Below are 12,598 nucleotides of genomic sequence, written 5' to 3'. Positions count from 1 at the left end.
AAAAAAAAAAAAAAAACCAACTTTTGACACCTAAACTTTCATCTATTGGCATGATAAACTATATGGATCAGTTACAGGACCTTGACATGAAGGGCTTATGATACACAGGGCAAAACATTACATACAAAAATCACATTTGTAATAATTGCTCACTGTACTAATTCCATTGCTCTCTTTGTTTGCATTCTGTACTAATTCCAAGCATTCTATCACTCAACAAAGATCATTAAACTCTGTACTAATTCCAAGCATTCTATCACTCAACAAAGCATTCTGCAAGACATTAAATTTGATGCATTGCTCTCTTTGTTTGCATTTTGTACTATTTCCAAGCACTCTATCACTCAACAAAGATCATGTGAATGCAAACAATGTATAATATGTTACAGAATCACTTAAGTAAAAGAAAGTTATCAGTTTCCCTAGTGAGAACCCACCTTGATTCATAATAAAGGAATAACTGGTTTGACTCCAAATATAACTTGATACAAATTTCAAGAAATCAAATAATGAAGCAAGACTGCCAAGACTCGCATCATTATACATCTTTATAGAGAAATGAAGAGAGAGAGAGAGAGAGAGAGAGAGAGAGAGAGAGAGAGAGAGAGAGAGAGAGAGAGAGAGAAACGATAACACCTGCTATGTGGCGGGAGAACCTTGAAGAAGATGGTCCACGGTGTTGAGAGTTGAGACCTTTGTTAGTTAAAATGGGAAAGGAAAAAAAACGTTGTTCGGTATAGGCGTGTTCTAAACGGATCAAAACGTGAACGGGACGGTCAAAAATACGATCAATATGGCAAAAAATCGAAAACAGATGGTATGCGTTGTAAACGTTTAAATTTAAACAATATGGCGCCAAAAAAAGGGCAACATACATGCATAAATAGGTTCAACGTATGTCTCTTCAAGTATCTCAGTCTCCAACTCAACGTCTACATCAGGCAAGTCACCAAGTTTTTCCAAGTCAATAGGTTTTGCATCTTGAATGGTTTGGTTTCATACTTCTCCTTCATCAAAGAATTCATTCTAATGTACACCAAATCTTCTAACATTTCTGGAGTCAATCTGCTTATTTTCTTTGTTTGTGCTGCATCCCAAGCACTCCAATTTCTCTCACAAGGAGAGGAGCTACAAGGTTGGCTCAAGATTTTACAAGGAACCTTTTGAACCACAGGAAACTCACCACCCATAAATTCCCACCAAATCCCTACAAATCAACATAAGAAAACAAATATAAAAATGATATATTTAAACATAAAAGTATTAACTTAATTAACTAACAAATTTACTTACTTGGATGGTTAGTTTTCATCATAGACTTTCCTGTGATATTGAACAACCTTGGGCTCCTCATCCGATACTCAACCATTTTTGTAGTGAATTGATCACGATCTTCTGGAGGAACCATAATTGCCACAATAGATTCTTGAGCTTGCACAACTATACTTGTCTCAATAAAAAGTCCCCCATCAAACAAATTTCTAGGATTAAAGCTGCAGCAAACACATAAACAGGTTGAATAATATTCTTTTCCACCCTAACATCAAACAAATCCAATATGGTAAAGTACTTCACTCTATTACTCTCTTTTAATTTTCTTAATTTTTCTTTTGCTCTGACAGTTGCTTCATACAAATAACATGCAATAGAACCATCTAAATCAACCAAGCGAAGAATCCTAATGAGTGGATCCATAAAAGCAATAGCCTCTTTTGCCCCATCCCAAATATATTAGATTGAATTATCCTCACAGTTTTTAATGCTATTTCAACCCTACTGCAATGGAAGCCTTTCCACTGAGATGATACAACCAATAGCCTTAACTCATTCTCAACTGCAACAAGAGATAGAAGCAACAAAAAATTTGTAGCAAACCTTGTTTTGCAGGGCTGCTTAATCTCTTTTGAATTGGTGAATTCTCTCATTAAGGCTATAATAGCTGTGTACCTATGCATATAATCCACTACATGTTTCCCATCATCAATAATTTCCCTCACCCATCTAACATGCTTATGGATACCTTTCAAAAGCAAGTTAATCCCATGTGCAGCACAATTTGTCTTATATATGTGAGACCATTTTCCAATTAACATATCATCATTGCAATTATAGTTGGTACCATTATCTGAAACATGTTATGGTTCAAGCATTTCAATAACATCAGAAATTTCTCTAAAAAGATATCCAGCAATAATACTATTTGAACCACATTCAATGCACTTTATAAACACAGCCCCCCAGGAGAATAAGCTATCACATTGACCTAAGATGTCTTTTTTAGGTCAGTCCAAGAATCAGACATTATTGTGCAACTTGTGCTACCCAATGTTGACTTTATGTTGCTCACATATTCCATGATCTCTGCCTTGGCTTCAGGAATCAAACGAGTACGAAGAGTGGAATAACTAGGGACAAGAAAACCCTGACCATACTCACATGCACCTTTCATCATGTCAATAAAAGATTTTGTCTAAATAACATTCAAAGAAATTGATGCGGATCCGAGGGAATTGGATTACTTATGGGCCCACAATTAACAAATAATTCACTCTAGGCAAACCAGTGGCAATTTTGTAACTTCTGGTACAAGTTAAACCCCTTTTAGAGTGAATAAGGAATTAACAGGAATTAAATCCAAAGAAAATGATCAATTCTGAAAATAAAGATGATAGTGGGGTTAAACTGAAATAAAACCAAGAGTGAGGGGTTATTTTGCAAACTAATGAAGAGGGGTGCCTTTATAAAGAATTCAGAAGTTGGAGGGACTTATTTGTAATAACCAGAATTAATGTGTATAAACAAAGTCTTCTTCTACCTCACGATACTAACCAGCAAGGCAGAAGAACCAGGGAAAACGAAAAAACAAAAAGGAGAGAACTCCTTGAATGCTTCTCGGTTTGGGCTGGAATTTCTGGAGGGTCACCTATAGGTGGAAATCCCTCAGTTAAAGCTTCAGTCCAAGCAACCCAATGGTGAGAGAGATTGAAGGACCTAAACCAGACCTGGGCAGAGAAGGGTTTCAGCCCGGTTGCAGATCTGAGTTCTTACCACAGAAAAGGCGAGATGACCTGAGGTTCAGAGAGGGTGAATTGCCTAACCATAGGCTGCCTTTGACTCAAATCTTAGGGTCAACCGACTGGAGAAAGGACTGTTGTGAAACTTTCTTTAAAATATGGTACTGTCGCCCAGAACAGAGTATATCAGGTCAGGTAAAATAAACGGCATGAAATAATAAAGGCTTAGGAAGAAGAGAAGAAATAAAGAAGTAGAGGAAGAAGAAGATAAAAGAAGAAAACCAGAAGAGGGAAGAAAATCAGAAAAGGGGGAAAAGAGGGTCGGCAGCCATTGTTCAACCCAAACCTAAATTCTCAAATTCATTCAAAAAATCTAAAACTGAGTTCTTCTCTATTACATGACTAATATAAAGGAAAAATCAAACAATTAATGGAAACTATTTGAAAATGGAAACTATTCTAAAATTAGAAGCTAGATAATTTAAAAAGAAATTATTTCTAAAAAAATAGAAAATCAAATCAAAAGATATTTCTTTCCTAAGTCCATCGTGCAACTGCATCAGAAATGTTATCTTAACAAAAAATTCTCTTATCATACTTTCCAATGCCTTCTTGTCTTTCTTAGCAGTCAATTCTAGTATTGTGGTTTGATGAATGCTCCTACCAAAGGAAGGTGTGGAACCAATTCCACTTTTTATGGTTTCATTCGTCCTTTTCTTTTTAGATGCACTCAAATTCATTTATGCATTGGCTTTAGCGTGGACATGGTTAGGGACTTTAGTACAAATTTGAACATCAGGATCCGTCAAGCAAGCCAAATGAGCCTTCACTCGAGTAACACTACTAGAGAAATCAAGTTCACAATAATTGCATTAAAAACGGTTCTCAACAAGTTGTTGTACATGTTCCCAAAACTTGTCCTTTTTCCTAACCATTTCTCAAAAATCTCAAGTACCTACATAATATTACAATCAAACATTATTTAGGTTTAGCATACATGATGAGTACATATGAGAACCAAAATTGTAGACTACTCTTTCACATATAAAATAGGTATAAGGAGGAAGCATATCATTGCATCCTCTAAAGAGACATGAAAACAACAATATAGAAGAAACAACAGCTATTTTTTTAACTAGTAATCCATAATTAATGACAAATCAAATTAATTACAAATGCAATAAATAATCTATTTTTAATAGCACTCATAAATGTCTAGATATGTCTTCCATCACAACATCCACTTTATTACTTAATTTTACTTTTTATTTTGTCTGGCAATATCTTTACTCAGAAAATGAAAAAAAGGGAGGAGAGAACAATATCAGAGATGTAAACTATAAACCCAAAACTAAAAAACAAGTAAAAGAGATAGGACACAATTTTAACTCCATATATAAAGTAAAAGAGACAGGACAAGGTAGGAGTGATGCGGATCCGGGTTCCAAGAACAGGAATCAGATCGCTTAGGGCCCACTTAACACTCAATAAAACAAAGGCAACACCCAATAACAATTGTATTGAAAAAAAGCTTCAACTAAATGGCAGAATTGTAATTAAGCTAAAGTTATAAAGGGGTGGCAGAATTGTAAATAAACAATATGAATGGCAGAGTTGTAAATAAACATATTTATGAGCTACTTGGGAGATGGGACTTAGAGGGAATCAACAAATATCAAGTGGGGATAAACTAGGCAGCAACAGAAGTAAAGGATATTGGGGTTAAAGTAAACAAAGGTAAGGGCAACTTTGGAAAAGACTTGTGAGTACAAATCCACGACCAGAAATCTTGGTTTTAGGTTGTCTTCAACCTTGCACTCAATAATGGAGGCTAGAGGCAATTCTGGTTCGAGTCCGCTAACCCCTTCGAGGGCTCTTCTACTGGTCCTGTGAATTCAAGAATAAGGTCGAAGCTTCCCAACCTATCAGATGCCCAAGTCAGTGGTAGGGATGAACTCCACCAACATCAACTAACTTCACATGCAACAGAATCCAACGCAAGGCACAGAACCAGATCTGAACCAGGTCTCAAACCTCTTGATAGAACGACCCTCTGGAGACGAGATTCTAGGACTAGGGTCGCCTAGGCAAGGAGAACCACTAAAATCTCAGTCCAAACAGATCAAGAATGAGGGAGATCAATCCCTTTGTTTGGGACTGCAACTACTGCCCAGAAACAGAGAAAGGAATACGAACCAGAAAAGGAAGAGAAAAGTAGAAGAAGAAAATAGAAAGAGAAGAAAGGAGAAAAAGGAGATGGCAGGGAAGAGGAGAAGAAGAAGAAAAAAAAAAGGAAAAGAAAAGAGGGGGTCACGGCAGCCAAAGCTTCAGCCAAGTAAACATCCAATTTCAAATCAAAATTTCAAATCTCAAAACTGAGTTCTTCTCTATTACATGACTATTATAAAAGAAAAATCAAATAATTAATGGAAACTACTTGAAAATGGAAACTAATCTAAAATTAGAAACTAACTAATACAAAAGAAATTGTTTCTAAATCCAAAGAGAATCAAATCAAAAGATTTTTATTTTATTTATTTATTTTTTTTAAGTCCATCGTGCAACTGCATCAAGGAGAAGCCTTCATTTCTTCCCCTTCTGTTAAATCAAATGTGTCATTATTCTTCCAGTAAAACAAAAAAATCTATATGAACCAAGATCAACCCCTACTATAGTAAAAATCGATTCTTTAGCATCCTTGCTCCCTTCAAATGGGTTGAACTGGTATTGCTATTCTGAATACTGTATTATGAGATTGCTTTGGGAGAATTAAAAAAAGATTCCAGATTCTAGACAGAACTAGAAATCTTAATGCCCAAGATTTTGAGTTCAATAAGTTGTCAGAGAATGCCCTGTTGCCTTTAAATCAGTAAGTTCAATAAGCAATTGGTTTTAAACATTAGGCAGCCCATAAAGCAAAAGACTCTCTGTCTCTCTCAACATATTGAAAACTGGAGATAGACATGTTTTTGGTGAAGAAGATTGGAGAAACAGGAAAATTTAAATGCAACCAAGGAAACTTGTAATGTCAAGAATGGTGAACGGATAGCAGGAAAAAAAAAAACCTATAACCCTTGTTAGCCTAGGGTTTTCAGAAACACGAACCTAAAGAGGCTATGGAAGGCGTAGAATGATCTATACCCAGAAAGGTAAACCCAAAACCTCACTTGAAAAAAGCTAATATTGTTTTGACAGTGAATATAGAAAAATTTTGGAATAAAAAATATTCTCAAGAAAATTGGGAGAAGCATATTCTCAAGAAAAAAAAATAATAAAAGAGAGAGAGAGAGAGAGAGAGAGAGAGAGAGAGAGAGAGAGAGAGAGAGGCCCTAACCTGAGTCTTTTGCTTGCCGTTGGGAGAGAAGACGAGAGTCACGATGAGACCAAGTGAGCGGACAGTGGAGTAGCAGACTGCGTCACTGGAGTCGAGTGACTTTAGGAAGAAGGGGGAGAGTGGCAGCCGGCCACAGGGGGGTTGAAACCGTCTGCAATTCCGATCTTGTACAATTCCGTGCAATACCACCTTCAGGCGGTGACACGTGTATTGATACCAATACAATGAACCAGATTTGGTATAATTAATAAAACATTAAATCAATGAAGAGACATTTAAATCAGATCTGGGCTATTGTATTGGTATCAATACACGTGTCACTGCCTAAAGGTGGTATTGCACGGATTTGTACGAGATCAGAATTGCAGAGGATTTTTTTCCGGCCACAGGGACTCATGGGCTTAGGTTAGGGAGAAAGGTGGGTTTTCTGATTTTTTTTTTTTTTACTTAAAAAAAAAAACAGATTCGCGTTTTAAACGCATTTAAATCTTCAAGAGCTGTCGTTCCCCTTTTTTATCAGCTTACTCTGAGTAGTTCAAAATTCGGCGTTTTAAACGGAAAAAAATGATACAACTTTTTAAACACGAATTAACTAACAAAGGTTGAGACCCCTCTTCTACTTGCTAGGGTTTTTGTGTGTGATTTTATCGGGAATAATAGTTGGAAAAGGCAAAAGGGGTTTTGTTCCTTTTAAGTCGTGGAAAGAACCAATAAAACACCTTTTATGGTCTTCTTGTAATTTATTCTATATCCATTCTTTTTCACTGGTTTATTATGCAAGAATACAAAAATAAATCGAATGTGCCAAATGTGTTTCTATTCTATTTGCATTCCCGTAGAATAGAAGAACATCATAAGCATTCTCGCGGAGTGTTATCAAACAACACCTTAGTATTGCTCTTAACCCCATTAGAGTTGTTGAGAGAACTCTCTGTTAACTAAGTAGATAATGAACTAGATGCATGCCCCTAGGGGTGTCAATCAATCAGGTTGGGCCAGTCTCGGTCGGGCTTAACCGGACTTGACCACTTGGAAGCCTTTCATCACGAACGCCCGTGTAGGTAAAAAGGCCTAGCTTTGGGGGCATGGTACAGTTTATAATCGGGCCGATCGGTGTCGGGCTTTAATCGGGTTACCTTAACAGGGCTACAGACTTATTTAAGTCTAAACGTGTTTTAAACATGCCTACCTTAAAAATTATTTTCTTAAGTAGGTTGAAGGCCTAGAAATATGTGATGCAAATATTTAATAAAGAAGATAAATGATATGAGATAATTGTTGTTCTTATTAAAAATAAAAAAAAATAAGTGAGATTATGACCATTACAACTTACAAAACAAAGCTTAATTAAATCAAATCTTATTTCAAAACAAAAGGTAAGAAAATTTAATTAGTTTCTTACTAGCAGTGGCAAAATAGAAATTTTATGCAGTATTAAAGGGGGTCGGGCTATAATGAGTCGGTTCTAGCTGGGCCTATAAACTTGTTGGTTGGATTGGGTGCCTGACAGGCTAGCTACCTACACCTTGAATGCCTGTTTAATAAGCCCAACACGTTTATTAATTAAGCCGGTCCAAATCGAACCGTAAACATGTCGGGCTTGATTGGGCCTACTGGTGCAGGCTCAAAATTGACACCCTTACATGCCACTTCAATATTTCATAGACCTATGTAACAACAAAATAGAGAACATGGCGGTCTAACATTTAGGTCTGAACACCGAACGCCCCTGTTTGCCTACTTAGGACAAAAAATACGAAAAGTGAAAAAAATAAGGTAACTTTCTTAACCTCACCAAAAGTCTTTATATAAAACATATAAAAATGCATCATATAGAATTATGAGAAATATGAACAACAGGAGATCAAATTTTGAAATGATACGATGTTATAGACACATCAAACGAGTGAAGAGTTCAAAAATCACAAGAAGAGATAGATGGAGAAACATGAACAACAATTTAGTGTTCCTCTCAACCCTACTAGAATTGTTGAGAGAGCTCTCTGTTAGATAAGCATATAATGAACCAGATGTATGCCCCTTAAATACTTCATGGACCTATATAACAACAAAAGAGAGAACACGACAGTCTAACGTTTAATTCAGAACATTGAACATCGCTATTTGCCTGCTTAGGCACAAAATACAAAAAGTGGCACAAAATACGAAAAGTGAAAAATAAAGGTTGAAATAGAACCAGGAAACTTGGCCAACTTGAGTTGATGATTGGAGACTTGATTGAGTTAGTCACTGAGTCAGTACCAAAACGGTGAGTGGTGGTAGCACTTAATTAAGCATAGTGATTCTGTGATATTACTGGCTATTAGCCATATAGTTGGTTACTTCCTCTTGATCTTGTGTTTATTCATGGGGTAGAAGAAAACCAGAGCCCATTCTAGCTTCACACGAAGAAGTAGAAGACGATGACTGGGCAGTTGAATCTATATAGAACAGTGAGAGAGAGAGAGAGAGAGAGAGAGGAAAAAACAACATGATCAAAACATTATGTACATTATGATTTTGATATTTGTAGAGTCCAATTAGGATCCAGCTCCTCTCCTTAGCGGTGATTACCCAGGTTGGCCATAGCTACCTGAATGATCGCTATATATTCAGGTGAAGATCCAACGACACTCAGCGAGGCACCAACAGAGGCACGGAGAAAGAAGCATTGAGCACTGTTGGATCATCGACAAGGCACAACGCGATCGCCCAGGTAGCTATGGGGCAAGACCTGAGCCATCACCACTCAAGAAAGGAGCCGAACCCGTTGAATTAGGTATTCCACTTAAGAAAGAGAGAGGGAAACTACGCACCAAAATCATCTATAGGGAGGTGGTGAGTGGCAATGAGGATCCAATGGCTCAAAGCACTCACCGCTCACTAGAGAGGATTTTGATCCAGGAAACCACTCTTCTCAATTATTAGATCCTCATTAATTTGATTTGCCTTGTGGTAGATATGAGTTTGTCATAGTGCAACTCCACTAAACATACAATTGCTCGTTTCCCCAATAAATCTCTCCTGTTTTTAAAATTTATGGGCAAAAGAATGCCACCCCTGGTGTAGGTACACGCCAGTGGGAGTGGCCGATGGGAATGTACGTGTGAGCATCTTCAATGCAGGGCAACATAGTATTTTTGCACCCGTTATGTCTTAACGTAGGTACATGCTAGAAAGTAGCCTTGTTTCTTCCATTTTTTTTTTTGAAAATGTAATTATTGGTGTGACAAGTGTCTGTGACGTATCTAGAAATCAAGACATATTTAAGCCATCAATTTTCATGATTTTTTTCTATCTAAACTATGTGTTCTTGCTCAAATTTAAAAGAGTACATGGTAGTAGCTAGAGTATTGGTATACATGCATAACCATAAATGAGATGCATGCCAATACATATGTTAATCATGACCATGTCCTCTCAATCCAATGGTAAGAATGGATACAATATTTGTTTGAAGTCTCAGATGGTTGGAGATGTGGTTAGACCCTAGTTCAAAATGACCCCATCGTTCAGTACATCATACATCCCTAAAGCACTACTCAAAGTTAAAAATTGCGGAATAACAGAAGATCAATTTTTGAGATGATACAATATTATAGACACATCAAACGAGTGAAGAGTTCAAAAATCACAAGAAGAGATAGATGGAGAAATATGAACAACACTTTAGTGTTGCTCTTAACCCTACTAGAATTGTCGAGAGAGCTCTCTGTTAGCTAAGCAAATAATGAACTAGATGCATGCCACTTCAATACTTCATAGACCTATGTAACAACAAAAGAAAAACAAGGCGGTCTAACGTTTAATTTGAACACCGAACGTCCCTGTTTTCCTGCTTAGGGCACAAAATATGAAAAGTGAAAAATAAAGGCTAAAATAAAATTAGGGAACTCGGCCAACTTGAGATGATGATTGGAACTCGATTGAGTTAGTCACCGAGTCAGTAACAAAAGGGTGAGTGGTGGTAGCGCTTAATTAGGCACAGTGATTTTATGATATTACTGGCTATTACCCATATAGCTGGTTACTTTGTCTTGTTCTTGTGTTTATTCATGGGGTGGAAGAAACTAGAGCCCATTCTAGCCTCTCAACGACGACGATTGGGTAGTTGAATTCGTATAGAACAGTAAAAGAGAGAGAGGACGCAAAAACAACATTATCAAAACATTATATACATTGTTTTTTTGATATTTATAGAGTCGAATTAGGAACTGGCTCCTCTCCTTAGCGGTGATTGTCTAGGTTGGTCGTAGCTATCTGGACAATCACAATGTGTTCGGGCGACGATCTAATGATGCTCAACTAGACGTGGAGAACGAGGCATTGACAGAGGCACAGAGAAAGAGGCATTGGGCACTGTTGGATCATCAACAAGACACAACGCGATCGCCCAGGTAGCTATGGGCAAGACCTGTGCGATCACCACTCAAGAAAGGAGCCGAACCCGTCGAATTAGGTATTCCACTTAAGAAAGAGAGAGGGAAACTACACACCAAAATCATTTGTAGGGAGGCGGTGAGTGGCAGTGAGGATCCAATGGCTCAAAGTACTCACCGCTTACTAGAAAGGATTTTGATCCAAGAAACCTCTTCTCAATTATTAGACCCTCATTAATTTGATTTGCCTTGTGGTAGATATGAGCTTGTCATAGTGCAACTCCACTAAACATACAATTGCTTGTTTCCCCAATAAATCTCTTCTGTTTATAAAATTTATAGGAAAAAGAATGCCACCCCTGGTGTAGGTACACGCCAGTGGGAGTGGCCGATGGGAATGTACGTGTGAGCATCTTCAATGCAGGGCAACATAGTCTTTTTACACCCGTTATGTCTTGACGTAGGTACATGCTAGAAAGTAGCCTTGTTTCTTCCAATTTTTGTTTTTTAAATGTAATTATTGGTGTTACAAGTGTCTGTGACGTATCTAGAAATCAAGACATATTTAAGCTATCAATTTTCATGATTTTTTTCTATCTAAACTATGTGTTCTTGCTCAAAGTTGAGAGAGTGCATGGTATTAGCTAGAGTATTGGTATATATACATAAACATAAATGAGATGGATGCCAATACATAGGCTAATCATGACCTTGTCCTCTCAATCCAATGGTAAGAATGGATACATTATTTGTTTGAAGTTTCAGATGGTTGGAGATGTGGTTAGACCCTAGTTCAGAATGATCACATTGTTTAGTACATCATATATCTCTAAAGCACTACACAAAGTTAAAAATTGCGAAACAACTGAAGATCAATTTTTGAGATGATACAATGCTATAGACACCTCAAACGAGTGAAGAGTTCAAAAATCACAAGAAGAGATAGATGGAGAAACATGAACATCACTTTAGTGTTAATCTTAACCCTACTAGAATTGTCGAGAGAGCTCTCTGTTAGCTAAGTAGATAATGAACCAGATGCATGCCATTTCAATACTTCATAGACCTATATAACAACTAAAGAGAGAACACGACAGTCTAACGTTTAACTCTGAACACCGAATGTCCAGGTTTGCCTATTTAGAGTGCTAAATACGCAAAGTGAAAAAATAAAGGTTAAAATAAAACCAGGAAAGTTGGCCAACTTGAGTTGATGATTGGAGACTCGATGAGTCAGTACCAAAAGGGTGAGTGGTGGTAGTGCTTAATTAAGCACTGTGATTCTGTGATACTGGCTACTTATTACCCACAAAGTCGGTTACTACCTCTTATTCTTGTGTTTATTCATGGGGTAGAAGAAACCAGAGCCCATTTTAGCTTCACAGTGAAGAATAAGAACACCATGACTAGGTAGCTGAATCTGTATAGAACAATAAGAGAGAGAGAGAGAGAGAGAGAGAGAGAGAGAGAGAGAGAGAGAGAGAGAGAGAGAGAGAGAGAGAGAGAGAGAGAGAGGGTTGCGGTCATCTGAAGGGAAGTAGTAAGGGTGGTTAGCTATTTGGCCTTGATGATGAAGTCAAGCAGCTGAAGGCTCATACTCCTCGGGAAGATGAAAGTTGAAGGGTGCAGGGGAAAGTATATTGAAACATCATGTAATTGGTTGAAATCGATGGACGACTCAAATTATGTAGGACAAGATCAAAGGCTTAGAACCACTCTTAACAATTTAAACACGTTTCCGTTTTCTACCATTTAAAACATGTTTTCTCGTATGCTTAACAAGGATATGGGAAAAAACTTCAAACAACAATTATTCCCGTTCTAAATACATTTAAAACTCGTTTAAACACGTTCCCCTTTTTTTTTTTTTT

The 12,598-nt window shown here is 37.2% G+C and overlaps 1 protein-coding gene across 1 annotated transcript in view; it reads right to left on the bottom strand.

Moving 5' to 3' along the window:
- Window positions 1-1,179: 1,179 nt before the first annotated feature.
- The window catches only part of LOC122081699 (putative acyl-activating enzyme 19), a 95,342-nt gene continuing 83,923 nt past the window's right edge, over window positions 1,180-12,598 (bottom strand). The window contains 4 exon segments of the mRNA XM_042648896.1: window positions 1,180-1,207; window positions 1,341-1,493; window positions 1,876-2,125; window positions 2,323-2,422. Coding sequence (XP_042504830.1) covers window positions 1,180-1,207; window positions 1,341-1,493; window positions 1,876-2,125; window positions 2,323-2,422 — 531 coding nt within the window.

This window comes from Macadamia integrifolia, chromosome 6 (genome assembly GCF_013358625.1).
Source record: "Macadamia integrifolia cultivar HAES 741 chromosome 6, SCU_Mint_v3, whole genome shotgun sequence".
In the NCBI taxonomy this organism is placed as follows: domain Eukaryota; kingdom Viridiplantae; phylum Streptophyta; class Magnoliopsida; order Proteales; family Proteaceae; genus Macadamia; species Macadamia integrifolia.
This window is presented reverse-complemented; position numbering and strand designations above follow the sequence as displayed.